This window comes from Anopheles aquasalis, chromosome 2, assembly GCF_943734665.1.
Source record: "Anopheles aquasalis chromosome 2, idAnoAquaMG_Q_19, whole genome shotgun sequence".
In the NCBI taxonomy this organism is placed as follows: Eukaryota; Metazoa; Arthropoda; class Insecta; order Diptera; family Culicidae; genus Anopheles; species Anopheles aquasalis.
The window spans coordinates 47770746-47795000 of record NC_064877.1 but is presented as its reverse complement, the minus strand read 5'-3'; the positions used below and the strand labels follow the sequence as shown (position 1 = coordinate 47795000).

At 45.1% G+C, this 24255-nt stretch overlaps 2 protein-coding genes across 3 annotated transcripts; one reads left to right on the top strand and one right to left on the bottom strand.

Annotated features, from left to right (window-relative positions):
* Nucleotides 1-12183: 12183 nt before the first annotated feature.
* On the bottom strand, nt 12184-13227 carry LOC126575196 (protein atonal-like). Its single transcript, XM_050235771.1, has one exon. It carries the CDS (start codon nt 13225-13227, stop codon nt 12184-12186), a length of 1044 nt encoding a protein of 347 aa, XP_050091728.1.
* A 3674-nt stretch (nt 13228-16901) lies between these two features.
* Nucleotides 16902-22907, top strand: LOC126570166 (uncharacterized). Of its 2 annotated transcripts, XM_050227718.1 has the most exons (4): nt 16902-16994; nt 17096-17190; nt 17833-18693; nt 19616-19754. In XM_050227718.1, the coding sequence occupies exons 3-4, from the start codon at nt 17845-17847 to the stop codon at nt 19643-19645; spliced, it is 879 nt and encodes a 292-aa protein (XP_050083675.1). In that variant the 5' UTR covers nt 16902-16994; nt 17096-17190; nt 17833-17844; the 3' UTR covers nt 19646-19754. The 2 variants fall into 2 exon arrangements, with proteins under 2 accessions (XP_050083675.1, XP_050083674.1); XM_050227717.1 differs by having other exon boundaries at nt 17833-22907.
* Nucleotides 22908-24255: the final 1348 nt, after the last annotated feature.

Sequence of the window (24255 nt, the reverse complement as noted above, 5' to 3'; positions counted from 1 at the left end):
TTCGTTACAAACTATGTTTCTGTGGCCCGGTCCTGCTCGAAGAGCTGGGCGGAGAACAAAAACACTCTAAGCGGTCGTATCATGGCACGCCATCGAGAGCTTTGTGTGAGCGAAAGCCACGCAGCACTGGGCTCTTCAGCTGAATGTACTCGTGGGTTCAGGAGGGGATCAGGCAGGGTGTGTGGCGGTACGAGGAGATGAGGCGTTAAGAAGACGCACATTTAGAAGCCATTATGCTAAACTGTGGGGCTGTGGGGTGTGATCTTACCGACCAGCATTCCTGTCATTCCGGACCGAGCCGAGTTCGAGCGGCAGCGCTTTTCTGGGGGAAAGTATTTCGAGAGTGGCCAACGGTGGCCAGTGGAATGCCGTGGAGTCGAATGTCGGTAATGGAAATCGGATTTGTTCTACCGAGGCCACAACACTTGACACAAAGCGAAGAATGCACGAAGCAGCGCATGTTTCGGTACGGTATCGAGGTGAACATTACGTACTGATCAGCTCATTCAATCGAATCATCTAGTTAAATATGTTTTAGATGAATTTATCAACAAAAAAATATTCATATCAATTAGTTGTATGCTTATATCGGCACTATTTCTTTGCAGTTCCTTTAAACAACAATTTTCAGTCATTTCAATAGCGCTCCTTCTAATGTTTTCTGTTAGAATAAGTCTGACTGAGTATGTAGTGGAAAGCAGCGAATAAACTTGTCAGATGTCATCAAGGATGGATGAATATCGTGACATATTCAGATGGATTCCAATGTGCATACAATCAACGTACGTAATTTAACGTGCGATAAAAAAAAGGTTAAAATTCCATTGAGTAACGTTTTTTTAAGGTGCGAATTTTATAGGAAAAAAGCTATAGGAATGGTGCAGAAGCTTGGAACCTGGTTGCCCTATGAACTGAAGCCAAGGGATGTTGAACGCCGGCTGTGTATCAGTGAACAACTCCTTCAACGCTATCATCGCAAAGGATTTTTGTACCGGATCGTCACTGGAGCTGCGAAGTGGATCCGGTACGACAATCCCAAACGTAAAAACAACATCTACGGCCAAGTCAAATCTCCACGGTCAGAAGCTTCTATTGGGCATTTGTTGCGATGTGCGTTTTCATTATCTACTACGAGCTGCTCCAGCCCAACGAAACCATCACCGGAGAACGTTACAAAACTCAGCCGATGAGATTGAGCCACGTCTTGAAGTAAAAACTCCCGGAATTCGGCCAACGGCACGACAAGGTCATCCTGCAACATGACAATGCTTGGCCGCATGTCGTGCAATCAGTGAAGAAATGTCTGCAGATGCTGAAATGGGAGGTCCTACCCCATGCGCCATATTCACCATAGCTAGCCACTTTCCTACGACCACCTTTTCACGTCCATGGCTCATGATTTGGCTGATCAGCGCTTCATCTCCCACGAAGAATGCAAAAATTGGCCTGATACGTGGATTGTCACCAAAAAAGCTAATATTTATCCGATCTGAGTCTCGTAAACAGCCTGGTAGATGACAGAAAGTAGTGGGAAAGGATGACCACTACTTTCAATGACCAGTTAGAAAAGAGTTTTGAAAAATAAAGCATTCAATTTTGTAAAAATAAAACCGTGGATTTTAATGCGTACACCAGCGCGTTTTTGCGTTTTTGTTATTTATTCTATATTCCTAAGGGTCTACTGGGTTAATAGAATAAAATGTTAGCTTTCTTTGATCAAAATTTGTTGAATATAGACCTAGGCCGATTCAACTCTTTATTTAAAGTAGTAAATGGCCTTCTACCTTAAGCTCTAATGAACGAAATCGGAAGAACAATTGTAGAACGTTTACTTGTTGTAACAATATGGAATATAAATGCTCTGTAATGTATGTGGAAGAAAGATATCTTAGCTGCTTTAGCTTTGACCGCACTCTACTACTCACTGCAGTGCACCTAGTTGTCGCTTTGCTACTCTGTTGGTGTCTTTTTAAAGGTTATAGTCTTCTCTTTTAGTGATAAAAAAATTGCCAAACCATACCATCAAAAGTTATCGCCGATGGAACACGAAGGGTGAAAAAAAAATCTGCACTCTTACTATGAAATCTAAATTTGACTGGAGTAAAAACCCACGTAAAACTGCATTTTGGCAAAAGCCAGCTGACAAATTTGACTTTAGCAATCGTAGAGGGAATACGAAAGTAACGTTTTGGCTCATTTACGTAGATAAAATCGCCCGTAAACTGTTCATTTGGCAAGCGAACTGCAGTTGTGGTTTGAAAACTACGGGCCGTTTCATGACGGGAGGGTCCATGAACGGCCGTTTGTACAAAGAAGAATGCCTGGAAAAGATCATTCTACCTTTTATTAAGTCTCATAAAGGTCCTGTTAAGTTTTGGTCCGATTTGGTAAGCTGCTGTAATAGCACGGAGGTCATAAGTTGGTATCGCAACAACAGCATTGATTTCATAACAAAAATCTTCAATCCACCAAATTGCCCACAGTGTCGTCCAATTCAATTATATTGGGCTATTATCTACTAATATCTAATGAAGACTAAAAAAACAATGCAAAATGATTAAAAATCCATCGGAAATATACAAATCGTGGGAGAAAATGGCAAATGAAGTTATTTCCAATACTGTGCAGCAAATGATGAGTCATATAAAACCAAAAGTGCGCAAATACATACAAAACGATGCACAATAATTTTATCCCTATTTTTTATCGATAGCTAAATAAAATACCTACAAAATGACACCTTTTCCATGTGTATAGCTTATTTCTGGCCTGAGCTGTGTCCTGTTTTATGCGGCCAAATTTAAGGTGTTCCATGCTTTATGAAATACACTTGGCTCACCAGCCTTGCCCAGCCGATTTCAAAGCGAGAGAGAGTGTTTGAGAGTACAATATTTATCATTTTGCATATACCCTTCTGGCTGCGATGCAAACAATCACCGTCCAGTGTGTGCAGGTCAGTACAAGAATTTCCCACTCCCTGGTCGATTCTTTTAAAACTAATTTAATTATCAAACGTCCCTAAGTCTGTTTGCTTTAAAGACAAACAACCTCTCTATCGTTGCTGAGAATAAAGATCGGGCAATTGCGTAATTTGTGGCAAATACCCTTAAGCTAAGCACCGAACTACCGTTTGTACGCCTTGCCACGAGCTATTTAATGCAATTTGGCATGATTTTTCATCGAATCGAATAAGGAATCAATGTTACACACGGCGCTTGGTGTTATTTTGCCGCACACCGCACTGGAATAACAGAGGAACAACCAGCAGACCGTCACCCCTCGCATAAAGCACGCATCGTGATGTTGGCCGCGCTCTCCAGAACCATCGCGCTGAAACTATCTAGCCTCGAGCTAAACGCGGGTTCCGGAACGAGTTTTTCCTGCTCTTCGTGCCCTCGTGCCCTATCAAAACCGACCGGCGGGTACCGGCCGGGTCCTAGGATTCCGTCCCCAGGATACCATCGATAGCACCGCCATTTGCCATGGTCATCGTTTAATAAAGCGATAAAATTGGCCACGGATCCGCGGTGCCGCGAAGTTGCTCATCGCAGGTCGATCCTTCCTTTAAGGGGGCGCACCACCGTTGGCGCACCGTGGTCGATCGCAGAGAATGAGATCCTTTCAGAGGGAGAAGAAAAGGGATCACCAATGCGCGCACACACAACAAAGCGCCCGAGTGGCGCAGCAGGGACCGAGTGCCTGTGACTGCCAAAAAGGACTGCCGACCGACCTCCACCTGTGCGCCGGGCAACAAAAGGGAAGCCGCCGCGGCAATCCTTGGTCGCGCGGTGTGCACCAAGACACTCGCTACTCTAGGGCACAATGGGTGGGCCACCATCACCCTCAGCGGCCGAGGGGTGGGCCTTTGTTGTGATTTACGCATGGTGAGAAGTTTTCTCACTTAATAAATTTGTTTGACCCCCAAAGTGCCACCCGCAAACAATGGGCCAACAATGGACACCAGGGTACCACCACCGTCCTCAGCTCACCCCAGACCCCAGAGCTCAGGTGCCGGTAACGGTTTCTCTTCATTTTTAACTTTTCATCTTTTGTGGTCGCAGTAACGCCTGTGCGTTGAAGCAACCAGCAACGGTTGTGTTCGATGATCGAAAAATGATCACCAATAAAGGGAGAAAAAGAGAGAGAGAGAAACCCAAAAAGAGCATGCAAACCGAAGGCTAAGAATGACATCAACACGTCGCTTCGCAATTTTCCGCAACCCGAGCCAGGATGATCGACGTCGTCGTCAGCAGCAGTAGCACCAAGAGGAGCATCCCTCCGAAGTGCGCCGAACTCACCGAAGGTCAGCATTAGCCAAAATGCCCCGACGAAAAAGAAAGAAGAAGGACGAGAAAGAAAGTCAAGCTGATCAAAGCGCAAGGTATTTTTCCCTTCTTTACTTGGCCCGCATCGCCGTCTTGCAGCATCGGCAAGGCGAATTGCCCGGCGATCCCTTGTAATCCCTTCGTCTTTGACGGGGAAACTGCGAAAAGGAAGGCCAGCAAGCGAAGCAAGCGAAGCAAACGTCAAACGCCCGTTAATCGGTACGGTAGGGGTAGGTGCAATAAGCCAAATTGGGCGTAATTCAATCCTTGCCTCGGACTCTTGGCACACGGTCTCACGGTCTTCGCTTCTTTATCAGCGAGCTGATCCCGTTCCTCCGGTGGTCCTTCGAAGGGCCCCGAGCTGCCGATCGAATCCGGTGCGTCCGGGAATCGCACCGGGACCTACAGCGAGGGAGGATCGAATGATGCCTGGACTGGAACACCCATCATTCTGTGGCACCGAGATGCAGCCAGCTCACGGCGAAGTAGGCCCGTGCAGTAGGCTCTGCTTTCCGCACTCATCATCATTAGCCACCGGGGTGGGGGTTTGCTTCGATTAGTCTTCTAATCACGCACGTTTCCTCGCTCTGGGTTTGCTTTTAATTAATTTCATTGGGATTGCGTTGCGGAACCGGACAGTGAGCCCTGGCCACCCTTGCTAGCGGATCGGTGTCAAAAGACCTCCCTCGTAGGGGTAAACATTACGCCATCGGCATAGCGGAACAGGTGAGATTGATGAGTGACCGGATCGACCGGAACTAGGCAACGGGAAGCACACAGCATTCAGGATCATTAAGGGCCGATTCTCCTTGACGGATGCACTCCAGTGGATAAAAAAGGAATGAAAGGTATCCTGTTGCCGCCGTTTGCTGACCAATACAAATTCCTCTTCTTTAGGTGACGCCGGAGACAGAAAACAGGAAAAAATAAAAAAAAGGATATGATCCAGTGGTCGCGCGGTCTTGTGAAGTGACCGCACACCGATCTGCTAACAATGAGCTTCATTAGGACATGGCAGGATGCTGTTGATGCACCAACAGCTCCATCGACGAGTTACGCTCGGTGCACGCGACGTGTCCGTGTCGCGAGGCGTGCGCATGCGATGTCTGCGGACAAAATAACAAAGTAATATTCATGAGCGGCCTGCCTCACGCTCCTAATCGCTTCGCTTGCTAAGCTGATCGCTCGGGAGCTGATTAGCTTGGCCCAATTTGGGGTCGGCTGGCAGAAACAATGCCTCGATGGCGCTGGCCTCCCCTTTTTGTTTAGCTTAGGTTTTAGTCCTTTTCGTGTGCAGCGTGTGCGCCAATTGATCGCTCTTAATGTTCACTATCACCGGCTTATGGCGGTGCGATGATGATGATGATGACACACCATAAGCCCTAAATTGGGTTCTCATTAGCGGTAACAAGGGGCTCGTTGAAGAAGAAGGTTTGCAAGGTTCGTGCGTGCTCTAGCGAAACCCACTGGCCACTGGTGATGAATGGACGCAGGTCTGGTGGTTTTTGGGGCGAGAGATTGAGAGACAATCGATTTGGGACCGGCCGGCCAGCAAACCAGCGCTCCAAGCAATGCCCCCCCAGCACTGTACTCTGGTGCAATTGAACCATCTTCAGCGATTCCGACTTCAAATTGCCGATCCACGACGGTTCTCACGCATCGTCACACGGCGATCGGTTGCTCAGACAGAGTGAAGGGAAAAAGCGGGAGAGGAGAGTGTTTTCTGCATTGTCTGTCTCACCCAAGGGAAAAGGGCGAATCCTTGCGTCGGCTCGGCAACGACACCAACTCCCCCCTTTGAGCTCGCCACGAAACGAAAGACTGGAATGCCCAAAACACCAAAAACCAAATATTGTTCCCACCCCAAAAGGAGCTGGAGCCCATGGGTGCCGTTCACGTTCGCTTCGAAAAAGTTTCCATCCCTTCACCCTCGAAAAACGGGCTCCCTCGGAATCGGACAGCATTTAACCGATCCCTGGCCTGCGACCCTGGCCCAGGAGTTAATTCCGTTAATTCTGATTTCCGATCCGTTCCGATGTTCCGCAGCAGCAGCAGCACCACCGGCGGCTTCTGCAGAAGGGGATTCGGCAGCTAGCCCCTCTTAGCGGGGCAGGGGGGCCTAGCCCTGTGCAACGCCTTTACCAGGCGATTATCGATAATCGTCGTTTGCCGAAAAAAGACGGTTTGAGCCAACGTCGCTCGGCCGAGCGGACGAGCAGATTGCCACTTCCTGGCCAGGTCCCCGAATCCACGAGGCAGGTCGGCGTCTGACAGGCAAATGAAGGGGTTCCGCGTAAGTGGGCGCGCGCGTTGCATTCGTCGTCTTCGTGGTGGTGGTGGTGCCCGATCCTTCCTTAGATTCACCTCCGGAGCGGGAGGACGCGCTGCTGCCCCGGAAGCAGGTACGAAATAATTGGTGGCTTCACTGTGTTTGTGTTGGCCAGGCGAGAGTGCGTTACCGAAAAGTCTCACGCATCCGTCCGGACCGGAGTTGATGGTTTTTTTTTTGTTTGCGGAGGGTGGGGAAGTGAAGTAATTTCGTCCAGCATTTTCGGCAGCATAGTGCACCGGACAGTGCAGTGTTTCGGAGGATCGCTAGATCGAGGATCTTCTTTGTTTTTCCGTTGACTAATCACCAGGCACCAGCGTCGATCGGCGGCAAATCTCGGAGCAAATCCTAGTCGAGAAAGACAAAGAGAGAGTTAGGAGAGTAACAGTTGGTCGGAACACGAGGTGCACGTGTTGCGTAAGGGATGAAAATGATTAAAATAGGGACTCAGCGTGCACCCTTTCCCTGGATCCTACGTGTACACGAATGTAAGCCACTCTACAGGTGACGCACCAGGGGTGGTGACGCTCGAAAGGACAGCTGCACCTTGGCCTTTGCTGCCTGCTACCGACACGGACAACCCTTCAAACCCATTCCACTGCAAAGATGTGAAGAGGTTAAAGCGTCGATCATCAAATAATATCAACAGTTATTGTAACCATCGTCACAGATTTACTATCGCATGTGGTGCACTTTTCGGTGCACAGAACCTTCTCCTTGTTCTTGCTAGCTTCCTTCTTCCAACTGCGCAATGTGCGATCATCAGCAGAAAGCATGAAATGATGGACGTGCGAAGATTGAAGCGTAATGTGAGTCCGAATAGTCCTGATGGAAAATACACAGCATGGATCCTCGCAGCGGACACTATTGGCCCGCCACACGGTAGCGTGACCAAAGTGTGATCCATTTCGTCCTTTTGTCCTCGAGCTTTGGCATATTGCACGCTGACCTGCATTTCGGTACGGATCTGTGCAGGGCTGACCACCGTGGAGCGCCATTCCGTTCCGCTGCACGCCTCCGGAGATAAAGAATGAAATGGGATCGCCAAAAAAAAGGTGAATAGAAAAAAAGTCCTTGAATAATGTGATTCCAGTTTCCATTTCTTTGCCGCATCGCCTGTGGCCGGTGCAGTGTGGAAGCAATTATTGCGTGGCTTCTTGTTGGTTACGGCCATCGCCTTCTTTCTACGAGTAAACAACATCCGTGGCATGGGCTAGCAGCGGCTGTAACGAAAGGAAGTGAACCAACAATCGGGATAGACAAGAGTGTTGGCCAAAACAAAAAAAAAAAAGCGACGACCAGCGACGACCGCGTACGCCCAATGCAACATATGCGTGACTTTGAGCTGCGTGATGACCGAACTGATGCATCATCGGAAGAAGTTGGGCCCAGAAAAAAAAAGTGGAGGAACCACGGGAAGAATGCTGCTTTTAACGGAGGCACACGACCAGAGAGTAGCGAGCAGTTGGACATGTGGCGTAGCTACCTTCCTTGGCTGCTGCTGCTACTGAACAGCACAGCTGTGACCACGTAGCTTAGGGCGCTAGCGATGAGGAACATAACTAAGCAATTATGAGCAACATCGATCATCGATCGACTGATCATGCTCTACATTGGCAACGTCTAGTGATTTGCTGAAAAGGAATTGCTGAGTTGTGGCTACGTCTTTTATGTTGGGGGCAACACTTTGTACTCCAGAATGATATTGTCTCAAAAAGAGGCTTCATACCAACTGTAGATAGATCACCGCAGGATATCGGGAAGAAGGTTGCCCAAGAAAGCACCACAGATCAACACAAATTTGGGGATTGGGCTGCTACCGATGAGATGCTCGAACACAATGCCAGACGGCTTTTGGGAGTCAACATCAACATTGCAACAATACCCTCCATTCTCAGAAATGAGAGTTGCTGTTTCCAAGGCGCTCACAGTTCAAGTATGCTAATCCTGGCATTATCTTTCTTGCCGATGATCCACCTTTCTCACCAACAAACGTAAGAATCTACGTCACTTCACCTTTGTTCTGCTGCTCCATTCAAGAGTGCTTCACAGGAGCTCGTTTCCAGCGTTGTCATGGCAGTGGTTTTTTGCAGGATCATTACCGGTGAAAGGTCGATCCGCCCACATCCTGTCGATCGCGTTCGAAGCAGCATCACTTTCTTCTCCGTCATTGTGGCAAGGGTCATTAGTGCAAACTGAAGGGACTGTAACCGATCTTCCTCCCTCGAGGATGGTTAAGGAATGACTTTCACTCGACTAGATAGCAATGCGACGGTCAGAGAGGGCGTGAGAGGCGCCTATCACAGACCAGACCAGGCCTGGTCAGCCAGTGTCGAACGGAACTGGCTAGCCAGTCGGCGTGGTCATTCTGATCGGCGCCAAAAATCGAGCAAATATTGATTTCCCTTCCTACCCACAGGGAGTGAGGCCACGAGACGGAAACCCAGAGGAGTGGCGGCCGTCAGCCACAAACGTTACCGCTGTACCATAATTCTCCCTCAACCCACCCATCCCTTAAGCGCCAATCGAGGCGTATGACGGCGCAGTTTTATTACGCAAAATATTGATCGCCGCCAGCGTAATTTATGAGCTGGGAGCTACGCAGCATCCTAAGAAGGATCAATACGGTGCGTGCGCGTGTGTTCGGTCGGTTCATTGATGGCGCCTCGTTCCGCAATGGGCCATCCGATCATCTGCAAAGAGTGTAACGAGATCACCGCCAACACAAGGCGCGGTACCTTTTGGTCCTTTGTCGGTAGCGAACCGAAGGATCGAGTCGGGACTCGGCCATCAACAGGGATGTCACCGAGGGAGCGCACGCCGCAGTACCGGCCCGAGGATCAAAAAGGATCCCATGCTGAGCAGGGTTTACGGTGGCAGAATGCGATGGGATGAGGGATCATTTGTCGCAACGAATTTTGCGGTGCAGGTTGTCATTTTGTTGGCCATGCCGGTTGTGGTGTCGCTGACACAACACAGCATGGGTACACCGGTTGGAAGGGATTGTGGAATGTGATTTACATCTTTGTTTTCGATAAGTCGATTTTCAAGGGATTAAGGGAGCAGAACATTCCTCTGAAAGCAGGTTGCCCAGTTCTGTTTGTGGTGCAGCAGATCAAGGTGGGTCAAAGTGAACATTCGATAATGGAAGTGACTTAAACAAAAACAATTATGGACCGATACGTTGGCTTATTCTAAATCATCTCCTTGCATGTTTATTAAAATTATTAATTTTGAAACGTTCGAAAAAATGAGCTTCAAAGGACATCAAAGACATCTGTTAATTATAATCAACTTAATATCCTTGTGCAAAACTGAATAATCATTGCTTTAGTCACACCTTCTGTCAGCATAAAGAAATTACAAAAGGACTTGTACGATACTGACTCATTTCAACCATTGCACTACAGTTGATTTTAGCTATCTCTTTAACTGTTTTCTGCGGAAACGTCTGCTATAATGGATGAATAATGGTGTCATTCAGTCTTTGGCATGTATGTCCTCCTCTACTGTAAGATCTACATGTTGATTCTCATGTGTTGTAGAGTGCACTGTGATTAAAGTCAAAAATGCATTCGAGCTTTATGTTTCTATCCATGGGCCTACATGAGAACGGCGCGACGCAACACAGCACAAAATGCCTTCATTTAAAAAAAGGTTTTTTCTCTTGTAAATCAAATTTGGTTGGATTGTTGCAAGTATCAATCCACAGCCTTAAAATTGCAGATTTATTAAATTTTGCATGCACCTTTCCTGTAACAACCGCTGATACTTTTGCTGAAAAATTGCTTTTCTAGTGCAATCAATTTTTTTGTAGATACAGGGTGCGCCATCAGGATGTATCCTATTTTAAAGTTGAATAACTCTGTCATTTTTAAGCGATTTTAAAAAATAAACCAGTTTTATTCAGGTTATTCTATGCCATTTATTGTGCCATGCTCAAAATATGATATCGTTCAAATGACCGCCTTCATTCGACATACAAAAAAGAGGCTCTTTTTCGGGCATTTTACATTGTTTTCACAACATTGAGGGAGTTATTTTGGCAATTTCAGCTCCAATATTTCCTTTAAGTTGTTTCATAGTCTTCGGTTTGTTGGCACAAACCTTATTTTTCAAATAGAACCACAAAAAAAAGCCAGCACCGTCATATGCGGCGAACGAGGATTCACCAACCATTGCTCTACTGCAGCTTTCACTATTGACCGATTTTTTTCAATGTAAAGTGTGACAATTTCAGTCTGCTCATTTAACGTGAAGTGATGCATTACTAAAATGGCATAGAGTGAAGTTTCAGAAACTGTCCTATTTGTCAAAATCGACTGAAAAATGATAGAGTTATTCATCTTTACAATAGGAAACATCCTGATGGCGCACCCTGTAGTAATGCCGATAGTGATAACTCAAAGAAACAAGAGTTTCCATTAAAACAACTATTTTCTAATCGAACAATTGCTGACAATCCTTACATTATTTTTAATGAGAAAACACTTCAACTGATACAGAACAAAATACTGCATTTTCCCCCTTTTTTTGTTGTTTTCTTCTGTGCACTTCAAGGGGTAAAAGAATCTCGAAGCATAGTACCATTCCTACCGAATTGTTAGCAGCATTCCTACCGAATTGTTAGAATGGACATTCCTTATCGAATCAAAGTGCCATTCCATCACCATCTTAGAGACTCTTTGTTTGCATCACGGTTCGTACCGTACACCGTTTGCTAATCGATCGACGACGAGGGTAAGGGATCGAGCGCGGAAAGAAAACACTTTTCGTCAAAAGACTCGGGCCCGGTAACGGAGTTTTGCTCAAGCCTTCCTCGGTCCTCCCGTACGATGGTTCTTTCGTGATTTTCAAGAACCCTTTCTGCTATTCCTTTCTTTCCCTCTCTCTCTCTCTCTCTCTCTCTCTTTGCTTTTTGGTGTTTTGCATCGCTCGAGCAATGCTGGATGGTTTAACCATTAGCGGTACTACCGAAACCCGCGTCTAAAGTGTCGTGAGAAAGTAGAGGCGCTAATCACTATGCAGTACTCCGCTCGTTCGATTGGCGTAGCAAAGTTGGTTTGGCGATCGGAAGAGGAACGAAGCGGATACTCGAGGACACTCTGGCGGACTTTTCTTTCTCAGACTCAGACGCGTGAACGATTCAGTGTTTCAGTTTTCTGTAATAATTATTTCGTAATCAATTTATTCAATGTGAACAAACAGTAGCATCTCATCGTAACATCTAATAGTAGCATCCAATTACGCTCTCAATTACACCTCCGCGTTCTATATTGATAACAGTCTATACGGAATAAGTTAACCATTTTGTAGCTTAATTCAAACATAACCATTCTAGTGAGTGCCCCATTGCGGTAGAACAGGACCAGGACGAAGCCCGGAAAGTTGTCACTGGGAAGATCACCGGTTCGCTGCTGCCTGGCCCTGGGTTAGCCTCAGTTTCAGGATTTCGTTGCCGCAAATATATACAATCGTCTTCTAACCGGGTACCCCGGCTGTACCGGCCGATGTCCGATGCACTCTGCACTACTGCAACAGTTCCGCCAGTGCCGTGATGTAGGTCTGTGCCATCTGCAACGTTTCATGCTTCGAAAGCTGCCGATCGTTACCGAGCGAGGGCAGATACTGACGCAATCGATCGAACGCATCGTTCAGGCTCTGCATTCGTTTACGCTCCCGGGCATTCGCCGCCAGCCGACGTTTCTTCTTGATCTGCGGTGGCACCAGTTTACGTTTCCGCTTTCCCGTGACTGGAGCTGCTGGCGAAGGAGTGGTGGTGGTGGTGGAAGCGATGGCCGGTTTCCCTTGGCCCGTCTTGGTGAAGGACGTCAAACAGGACAGTTCCAGCGTGGAGGTAGCGTTGGTTTCGATCGCGTTGATCAGCGGTTGTTCCGGTTTGGGCTTCGGTTTGCGATTGTATTGACGCTTTTTCACCGGAAGGCTTGTCACCGGAGTACTGGTCGCTGTGGTGCTCGATTGTACTGAGATCGATTGTAGCTCTCCCATCGTTCGGCTGCCCGCCAGCACTTGCTGGTGGTGTTGCTGTGGCTGATGTGGTTGAGCAACAAGTGGAGGTGACAGTGGAAGTGTCGTCGATAAGGACATATGGCTCTGGAGGCACTGGTGCTGCTGCTGTTGCTGCTGATGATGATGTTGCTGCTGCTGAGAAGGACGCATACCGAGCAGATTCTCCTTATACTCTTCCACATCGATGAAGCTACGCTGGGGCGAATTGGCCAGTGAGTAGTAATCCGGGCTTTCGGACCCAAAACTGGACGGACTGGGTGTCATCCAGCTGTCGGGATAGTTATCCATGAAGCCAGGTAACATCACCACATTCGGAGCGATCGAAGTGACTGCTTGCTGACCGACCAATCCGTTTGTCGGTTGTGCAAATCCGTACATCGCGCCATCACTGTACGATTCCGTGAGAGCAGTCGTTCCCTCGTGCTGTTCCATCTTAATTCCCTTCACACCACCACCAGCAGTACCACCATTAGAACACTGGGCCATCGTCGAGTCCTGGCCGTAATAGTAAAACGGATGATGCCGGCTAAAGTCACTTGCCATCGTTCAACTCACTGTGATCTGCCAAACTGTGTGTACGATCGTCACCGTCACCGGGGTGTGTTTGTTTCAGGGTTTGGGCCGATTGACCACACCGAAAGTGTCCGAAAGGATGTTTAAGCTCGTCCCCGAGCCTGCCAGTTGTATTTATATGCTTCGTTCGGACAGCGCCAGTTACGATCACGAGCATGATCAAAAGATTCCCCGAGCCGAGCGGCAAACCGAACAGCAAACGATATCCCCACTCCGCTATGTTGCCATGGCTACAGTATGCTCGAGATGAACGCGGGGAACGAGATGTGCCGAACGAACGAATCCGAAAGCGGCTCGTGACGGTGGAAGAAGAACCGGTAGTGCAGGGAACACGGTAAATGGGTAAGCACGTGCCGGCCAACCAATCAGAAGCCGTTGCCAGCCTCAAGCCTCGAGGCCAAAGGATGGCAGGATGTTGAATTGTACCAAGGGAAGTGCCAGTCCTTCTCAGGCAGGGAGAATATGTACTACAGGAGGACATGAAAGACCAACGCAAACACTTTGTTCCGTTCTGATGGATCCTGGAGAGGCCACGCGCGGTGGAGACAGTGGAGTGGAGTGGAGAGAGCATGGTTTATATACTTCTTCAAGCATTAGCATCCTTGCACCGATGCTCGACTTTGTCCTTTTTGGATAGCCCTTGGATGGCATACGGAAATGGTAACAAGTGTCCATCCGTTTCCATCCGGCCGAAACGTTCGCTACACTCGCCCCTTCATATCCTCAATTAATCCATGTTGGCAACAGTTGAAGAAGAACCGTCGTGCTCGTCGTCGTCGTCGCAAAGAAGAAGATAGCTGACTGAACAATGGCCCATTCGGGACCATTCGTAGACCTTGCCTTCAGGCTTCAGAAGGCGCGTGGCCAGCGAAAGCGTTCTACGATCGGTGCAAGGATGCAGATGACGCGCGCGCGCACTAGCTTCGGGGAGCGTGGACGATTACCGCCGCCACTTTCCAGGAACTGGGCCGCTACAGGACACATCCTGAAGGACCCACCGTCCGTCCGTCACGCTTTGCATGCTCGCTGGCCGACAAAGGTGCGGGAAGACGATGTAGCGATGGTCGAGCGATCGTCGATCGGGGTTTTGCTCGGCTTAACCACGGTAAACCGGGAGCCACGCAACCATCCCTCCATCGATCTAAGCCATCTGGCACGCGCTCGTGGGGTCTGTTCGGCGTCGTGCAGGCAGCAGATCGATTGAACACGTGTTTGGGCTGTGTGTTGGCTTCACTTTTATAGCCTTATGGTTGGATTTGTTGCTTTTCTGTTGTTTTTTGTTCTGTTTCTATTTCGTTTCTAAAAGGCTTCGAGGAGGAAATGGAGTCCATAAAGTTAGACAAAAAAAAACTGTATCCAGTTCGCATTTGAGGAGCTCTCGACTCGACTGAGAAGAGTAATAAAAATGTCTTCAAGCTAAACCCGTTAGTTCTGGCTGAAACAGTTTAAGATCGAATCAAATTTCTTCAAGATTTGCTGTTCCGTTAGCAACGGGATACGACATGTTTTTAAGTTGTAAACAACATTCGAGAAAGGTGGAAAAGAGGTGTTTCAGAATAATAAAATACCATATTCCAGGAGTTGTATCTCGATTCCGAATCCTGCGACATTGGCGCTTAGTACTCACCGATTTCACTTAGTTTTGGTTCATGTGATAACCATTTTTTGCAATGCTTATCCTTCTCCTGGCTTTTACGTGGTCAGAAATTGATTGTTGTGCTATAAGCTACCTTCTTTCCTTTTGTTTATAGCCTAGAACATCATCTTCATCTTCATTCGTTAAGCTAATCAAAAGTTTACGGTGCAAAATTCCGTTCTTTTCCAATTTTTACAAATGGGTCAGATTTTTTTCTACAAATTTGAAAAAATATTTGGCAACAAAAAAACTGTAATTGCTGAAAAGCTGCTGCTTTAACATGAAAAAGGGAAAATTATCATTTGCACGGAGTAACAATAATTGTCCATATTTACGAAATACTAGAATCTGGAATGTTGTCAACACAGAATCGCGTTCATGAGAAAGAATAGTTTTGGCGATATCATAAACAAGGTAAGAGTAGGAAGAGTAGGTGTTCATATTGGCAATCCATTAGAAGATCTGAAGAAGATCTTCTGATCGTTATAAACTTTTTGGTGCACAAACACGGTTTCATACCCATGTAAGGCGATTTGGGCCTTGATATTTTATAACGAATCAGTGAGGAGCTGCTCTTTGATAGACGAGCGATGTAACGGCTAGAAGGATGCCTCCTTACCGTCATCGAACGTTCCCCGGACAAGATATCCTGGCCAGGAGCGAATCCTGCGCCCGTTTCCCAAGACACATCAATCACTCATGTGTCTTAGATAATCAAACCTGCGCGTAACGCGTATAACGCATAACGGCTAACGCATTCTCCGAACATCTTTCCTCTCGCTCACTCTTTGGTGCGAGAGTTCCTACCCATTAAACCCGTCCAGCCCATATTAATATTAAGGGGGGGCTTCCAGCCCATATTAATATTTAATTTTTCTATGACATATATTTTTAACATTTTTCCCTGAAAGCTGATCCTTTCCAGAGTATTGTTTAAATGTTTTGGATCAATTGAAGAAAACCTGACAAAGATACAGATTTTTGAAAATCCGCATTTCATACAAGGCTCCATGCAGCCCGCTACTTTGAAGGGCGTTTCCCAAAACCAACGTTTTCAAAGTCGGTGCCCATCGGTACCGTAAAAACTACTGAACCGATCGATTCGAAATTTTTAACACACAATCTGTACACTTTTTTCCAGGTAGCCCCGTCGAGATTTCATGAAAATTGTTGATACTTCTTTTTGAAACAAATCTTTAAAAATCGTGTTTTTTTGGGAAAATGACAAAAAGTATCACTTTTTCAACTTCAAAAATCTGCCAAAAATCGAAAAATTGGAATATCAACAAAAACTCTCCGGGGTTACCTAGATAAACTTATAATCTTTCTAACGAATATCGATTTGTATTTTTCTGATGACCCGTCACGCAGCTACGATGGGCACCGTAAAAAGTACCTTTGCGATGGCACGCGTACCAAAATTTGATGGCACGGATCAATTTATCAATGAATGTTGCTCAAAACAATATCAAATATTCATCAAAAGTTGTGGATAGTAATCATTTGAAAAAAATAAAGTTGAATGGTTACGTCACAAAAAATCGTCAAAAACGGGCCTTTTTTTGGCCCGAAAATACCAAAGTCCCTGAAAATCCCCGAAAATATCCAAGATCAGTACGCCAAGTCCAACAACACGACATGCTGTCACAGGATGTGGACTAGGCGTTAAAGTCTACTTAAGTTAAAGGCGACTAGGCTCCTTTCCGTCCTCCGAATCCTTTTGACTCCGAAATGATTAAAATTCAAATTCTTGGGTCATTCTTGCCATCGACAAATTTGTCTCTATTTAACTAGCACTGGCACCGTTGTGCAATCCAGTTAAAAATGTAAACAATGCGGCAAACGAACATAGACGAGCATGTGTTCGCGAGATCACTCGGCGCTTCACGAAATCGCATGCGCGAGAGTGTTGATGAACCGGCTCCACGCACCGGCTTAATGTTGATGAACCGGCTCCACGCACGGTTACGAATACCAGTATACTCAGTTGGGAGCTAGCGAGGGTGACGGTTCGCAAGCAACGCATCTACAGCATGCTTCAGTCGAATCTCATTCTGGAGTATTTTTCAGCTCAAAACTTCGTAATTGGCATTTCAAATTGGTAAGCAATGTGATAAAGAATCGGATAATTAGATAGGTAGTAGTTGAAGATGCTTTACATCCGGTATCAAAGCTACGTGCTACGATCAAGCAACTTTTCAGAGCGAAACATTTATACAGCATGACTCAGAGGACAATCGCATGAGAGAGTTGGTCGGCAGAAACAGTGATAGACATTCATATAGCCGCACCTAAAGGTTCGAGAATATAGCAATGACCAGTTTCAAATGGACATATTTATTCATGTTATTAAAGTGCAATTGTATTACTGTGTGCGTGTCTAGTATACAGGTAAAATATAATACAAAAATGTGATCGTCAGTTTTAAACTTGGCCAGCGGTAATCGGTACGAGAGAGATAAGCTGGATCTAAGAGTGTTAAGAGAACCGCCACGAACGACGTACTTATTTTGAGTAGCTTGCCAATTACAATAAATCACTTTAGAATTTCAAAGATTTGTGGTCCCTAGACGCTTTCCCATCCTACGATCGCTGGGAAGCATACATCTAAAGATTCCAGAGGCTAAGAGTGAGGGATAGGGTGCCAGGATATTTAAGAAATGAACTCCGGATACGTCCCGACTGTTTGAGAAAAAGAGTAGCGTTTCAATATAGATACATTACTTAAAAAGGTACCGTTCGTTTTGAATGATTTGCACTAGAAGTTCTTCATGAGTTTAAAGCAAAATAACATTGTAAAGAGTTTGATGTTATTGGTAACTTTGTCATATCATGATTAGCATTTCATTTGTTTTGTTGTTTCAAGCAAATCTCATATATCTTAATACAATGTTAACTCTAATTCTTGTCATTCCAAAAACATCAACAATGGATTCTAGATACCTTCTAATATGAGTACCGAAACGAATAAAACAACCACCTTGAAAGCAGTGAAGACCGGCAGAGCCGCGCCAACGAAAACACCCCCTAACACTCATCACGGAACCGATTATCAACTCAAAATCACGCTCTGGAGTTTGCTGATTGTAAAACTAAATAATTCCAACGGCAAGTACAGTAATTGTTCAATCACCGCCGAAGATCCGCTGGGAGGCAAGTTCGACGATACGGTGCTGCAATTCCCATTGCTAGACGGCAGCAACCAAGCAGTCTACATTCAAGCAAAGCACAAACATGATACTAAATACCGAATTACTAGTGGTGATCTGCTTGCAGCATCGGATAAAGCATTTTCGATCAAGATGTACTTTGAATCATTTCGTGAATTACATAGCCAAGGGAAGACAAACGGTGCATGGTTCGTGGTGTGCACCAACGCTGGCGTATCGCCGGATGCAACGAAAGTTTTGGAAAATGTTGTGAATTCATCGACAGATGATATCACTGCCATTTTCAATCGTGTAAAGGATGCAAAAAATTATCGATTTCATAAAGAGAAGCTTCGTAATATTGAACCATTTAAAAGCTTCTTTGCCAACTTGACGATCGACAACGATGTTCTCGATCAATTCTTTGGAAAATTTCTATTGATAAGCAACATGAAAGGAACCGAGATCAACAACGATGTCATCAAGCTCTGGCGACACATGGACGTTCCAGGTAGTTCGTTATTTACGCAACAGATGGGATTAATTGAACAAGCGATCGCTCTGGATCATTTATCGAACGTTGCGTGGACAATGACCAAATTTTCGAAAACGAAATCTGAAACTGACATCGAGGACATCTGTCAAACAATCGTACGTAATTTATACTTCCTACAGCTAAAAGGGGCCACTAGCATCTTCTGCAAGAGCTTTGAAAATAATGATGTTAGAATCAAAAGTGAGGCTTTAGAACAATCGAAGGCTTATAGGGCATGTCTGACTGGTGGAGTGCATGAGTATTGCTCAATGCTTGACACAGAAGTGAGCTGCAACATAATGTTTCAAATAGTCCAGTTGGTTAAATCTGAATGTTTTTCCACCAATTCGAAACCCGAGATGGTTAAGCCAGAATATATTTTCACCGACGCTAAAACCTATTCGAAGATAGCAAGTGTTATCAAGGATATTTTTTGCTTTTTAGAATGTACTTTGGTGTTAGTTATTGTTTGCGAAGAAGATATCGCGACCATTTCAAGAAGCGTCGAAGAGTTGTTTAAAGACAGCGAGACCAAGTCTAAAAAAACGGTTATTCTCATTACGACGAGCGAGCGCAAAAATAATGAGGAAGAATTTCGCGTATCCGATCTCACAGAACAAGCAAAGCAGAGGGTCTTTGAAAACTACTCGCAAATGAAGTTGTTTTATGCTAAAGTACCATTAGTAAAGTGGATAACAGAAGTGAACAATTTGGCATTTGCAATTAAATTGATCAAAACAGCACGGTCTGAACAATCCAACACACATCCGTGTATAAAAAGTTTTGAGAATATCGAATCACTTTACATTCATCGACGCTGTAAGATATCCTCAATCAATGATCGTGACAATAATTCATGGTCAGAAACGTTTTTCGATTGTGCTGACTATAAGCAAAAAAAGCTGAGTCATTTTAAGAAACCTATTAGTTTCAAGACACTAGCTGAAGAAATGGGATTACACGAAGACTTTTATCCCAGTAATAACTATAATCACATCATGCAGGAGGCTACTGAAAAAGTCTATTCTCCCCCTCCAGGCATGGACATGGACACTTCCGATCGGGTGATCATAATCTTGGAGGAAGCAGGATTCGGAAAGACTACCTACATGACCTGGGTGGCCTGGTACTACGTTGTCCATCGACAGCGTAGCTGGGTTATTCGGCTTAACGCGATCGAATATTCATTCGATTTTAAGCAAACCCTCGAAGATCATGGTCCAGTGTTAGATAACAACAAGGCAGTAAGGATACTTTTTCAGCTAATATATTTGGCACTATCTATACCCAATCTCACTATAAAAACGCCACAGGAAACAGATTCTGAGAAAAGGAAAGCGAAAAGATGGGCCGAATGTTTAACGTTATCTAAGGGTAAAGTGGTGGTGAATTGTGCCAGAGATGCATCCGTTGAACAACAAATCGCGCTGAGAGTTTTTAAAGAGAAGTTCAACGAACAGGGAATAGTGCTGTTATTCGATGGATTTGATGAGATCGTTCCGCACTACAAGGATCTGCTATTGAACTTCTTTTCACACATTGCTAAGTTTAAAGGAATCCATAAACTGTACTTCACTAGTCGTCCGTACAACTTCATAGATGAGCTAAAAGATGCATTTCAAGTCAATAACATCTATAGAATTGAAACTTTATCCATTCAGGATCAGTATGCGTTTCTACATAAATATCTTGGGAGCAACTTCGAGGGGTATGAAGGGTGCGTAGGTACTAAGCGCAATAGCTTGTGGGAGATATTACTTGAAATTCTTAAGACCATTCTTGGCGAGTTGCTGCCTATTCCATTGTTCTTTAGAATGGCCTTAGATATACTGACACCACGTCTGAGGGAAAAAATCAACTTTATAAACTATACTATTTCACCTACATTATTCCAAGAATTGCAAACTATGTTTGGTCGTTCACGAATTCTAGAAGCATTTGTGAATATAAAGCTGGCTATTGCAAACGACAAGATATTGGAATCCTGTCTGCTGAAAAATGCAGAAGCCACAGCGCATGCACAAATAGACGCGAAGAAACTGAATGAATTGAAGAGGAACGATCTTTCACTGCTAGCGATTTATACCATATTTCCAGACTACCAACTGTTGACACGACGAGAGCAGCAACAGTGCGAACAGTATCTGAATGAAATTGAAGACGGAACTGAAAAGTCCGGCATCGTCGAAGGTGTTCAAGGTGGAGTACCACTGTGGATTCACCGCATGTTTGCCGAATACTTTGCGGCGCACTGGCTTTTCGAAAATAGAGATCGGCATGAAGTACGATTGTTTTTCAAATCAAAATCCTATTGGGACCTTCGAAACAACGAAGTAAGAAAGATATTTGACGAGATCGCTATCCGCGACATCGATGGCAACGATAGTCCAGCGCATCTTGCAATTCTTCGAGATGACACAATTAGATTGAAGAACGCGCTGACAAATAATGAACATCTGCAGACAGACGCGATAGGAAGGACACCATTGCACCTTGCCATACAGTACTTTGGCAATAGGCGATACAGAAGACATCCAGAATGGTTCATGTGCCTGATGGAGTACCTTGAAGAAATGAATACTGCGCAGAAATTTCTTATCATCGATGCGACAGCGACGGAATGATGCGACAGCGACGGAATCATCGACAGCGACGGAATGATTAACTATCTGCTAAAAAATAATGCTTCCATAAATGTCACAGCGTTATCGGAGCAATTACAAGGACACGATCCGAGCGATTTCAGCGAGAAACTTGCGCGTTATGACAAGTATGTGATGGAATTCGCACATGACATCGACAAAGATAAGCCTCGATTCCCTCATAGTGCAAAACAGATTGAAACCATGCGTACGGTTTGTAATAATGTCATTAATCACATTCAAAACAATCATAGCGAATGGTTTGAAGCAAACAAAATCAACATACTGTTGATGTGCGCCGAAAGGGATTCGGTATTACTGCTTCGCAGTTTGCTGGCATCTGAAACTGACCTTATAACTGCCTCTAATCAAGCCACAATCATTGCGGAAGCACTCGAACATTATTCCTTCCATGTTCTTGGTTTCCTTATTCACGAACATAAAATTGATGTTTCGGAAGCGATCGATGCGCATCACACCCACAACCTGCTTGAGTACTGTGTCGAAAATGAATATAAAAAATGGTTTGCCTATTTCCTCAATCTCTGCAGCTCCGTATTAAACATCCCAGGTCGTACGCGTTGGGACGCATGTGATTCGAAGATGGTTGAGCTACTGTCCTCTGTATCGGTTCCCCTTCCGGCAAGGGCTCATTTTCGGATTTCGAGCATCAAATTAGTGGAAAAGGTTGATTTTGAACAAAGCTCTGTGCAGCGCTAAAAAGCGTGGCTGTTCTCAGTCGCTGACGCTATTCGACTCTCCTTTATTCATGGTTTTTCTAGCCCCTTGTCAGAAGTTCTCTCTCACTCGTAGGTGAGCTACTTGTGGCCGCTCACAGGCTCTACCGATAGCTGCCGCTATCGGTAACACTCTGTGATAGGGTACGGTTCTATCAAGCACCTTCAGCATTTTATCAATACAGTTTTAGTAGCCATCGATGTGCGATTTGTTTATGCACTCTTAAATCGAGTAGAATTCTTTCGTCATTCACGCAACGTTTTCAATGCGCTGAAAATTGTGCTCGATAGAACCGAAAACGTGTACGATAGTGACGAAGAGGGTCGTAACCTGTTGCACCGCAGCGCGCAGTTGGGTCTTTTCGAAGTGGTCAAATATTTGATCTAGCAAAAACAGTTCAATGCAACGACCGTGAATTCTCGTAACAATTGGAACGCATTTCACTATTGCGTTTCGGTACCTTTTGATAAGTGGGCGGATATATATGAAGAAGCATGGTGCGAATCATTCCAATACATGATGAAGAACAGTGCCATCAATGTGTTGGATGCAGCAGGAAAAAACGTTTTCCATTTGGCGGTCGTCAATAAACACTTCGATATTGCCAAGCACATTTTGGATATGGTTTTAAGAACTACCCGTGCTAAGAATCGGTCCCTACAACAGGAAGAGTACATAGAGTCGTCAAACCTCAGTGGTATGAATGAATGTACCCTTGAATTCCTTGATTTTTTAGCATTTTGTGAGCTTCATACAAAAAAAATAATTCCCCAAATTCCCCATTTTTTTTGTATAGAGCGTGCGGCTCATACGCTTAGCTTTGTTCTGTGTACGCTATCATCTGGACACTCCATAATAAATGAATATTGTATACGGTTAGAATTATTTATACGTTAGACGGGACGTTAGACGTTTATAACGAGAAATATATATTTCAATGCAACTAATTTTTACTATATCTGTCAATCAAATGCCTTCGATGATGATGACAACCAAATAATTTTCTCATTGAAAGTTCACTCAACATGTTACCGACAGCAGCGACTATCAGTATTAATCGAGAATGTGCCGTGGAATTTATTTCGTTTACTTTGAAATTGTTATCAGCACGAATTCTGTTCAGCACGAACATTGTTCTACGGTTCGCGATGCAAACATGCTGTGACAAGTTCAAAACAACGATTTTACGATCAAACGATCGAACGATCGCATCTTTCCAGTTTGTAGGAAGAGACAGAAACTACCGCTACTGCCAAAGCGCGGCTAGAACCCAGGGAGGGTTTCAGCATACATGTCGAGCTGTCTACTGGACTCCATGGGCGATATAGAGTGACGACTCACACGGAGATAGCACCGTGGTCCATGAGGTCTACAACTGATGCTATCCGCACACTGGTGGAAACTGCTATAGGGACAACGGCGGATGTCAAGAACGCATTCAATAAAGCTAGCTGGATGGCGATCGCAAGGTCGCTGCACAGCATGCGAGTACCTAAGTACTTGAACCACTTGCACTAAAGCAATTTCGAGGATCATGATCTTATTTACGATACTGAGCCAGACCAATAGAAAGTGCAGCCAGATCAATAGGAATTACGGCAGGTGTACGATAGGGCTCCGTTCCAGGGCAACGGACAAAGATGTCCACTCTCCCCTTCGAAAGTGTTTGAATCGAAGAGTTGGTCCGAAGGGGGCTCAAGGCATTGGTAGGGAGGGTTTTAGTTGGCAGATTCGACCTCCTCAGAGACTAACAATTACACAATTACGACTAGGAGCATCACCCTGCTAACGGTGCCTATGGAGGTTTCAGGTACCACATCGATGAAAAAATCCTGTCAGGGTGTCATTCGATATACATTGGTTCTAATTATGCTTGAAGATTGCAATCGATTGAATTCAAAATCAGAAACTAATTACATAGTCTCAGTCGAAATGTATGGCGGCGTAAGATCCTTCGAGATATCGTCTACATTGAACAACGCAGTAAGGAAGGTCATAACCAGCGTCATCATGCAAAGGCTTATTTGCCGCTCAATTTCTTGATAAACCTGGAATTTATTATTTTTTATTATGCTGTCACCGTCGTGGAATGTTCACATTCCTCTTTTTTAATCATTTGGAATATCCTTAGGGGCAAATGAAAATCATCATTAAATTTGTCTTCCATATATGATGCCCAATTTGTTCATTCCGAAAGGAAGGAAGGTAAAAAAAAACTTCCAAATTCCATGATCGTTAATTCACTTCATTAGTAAAAGGAATCCAAACTATTTCAATTTACGAGCCTCTTGAGACATA

What these genes read in the sequence shown, in the direction of transcription:
- LOC126575196 (XM_050235771.1), bottom strand. Translation starts at nt 13,227, where the DNA reads ATGGCAAGTGACTTTAGCCGGCATCATCCGTTTTACTATTACGGCCAG.
- LOC126570166 (XM_050227717.1), top strand. Translation starts at nt 17,845, where the DNA reads ATGAGTACCGAAACGAATAAAACAACCACCTTGAAAGCAGTGAAGACC.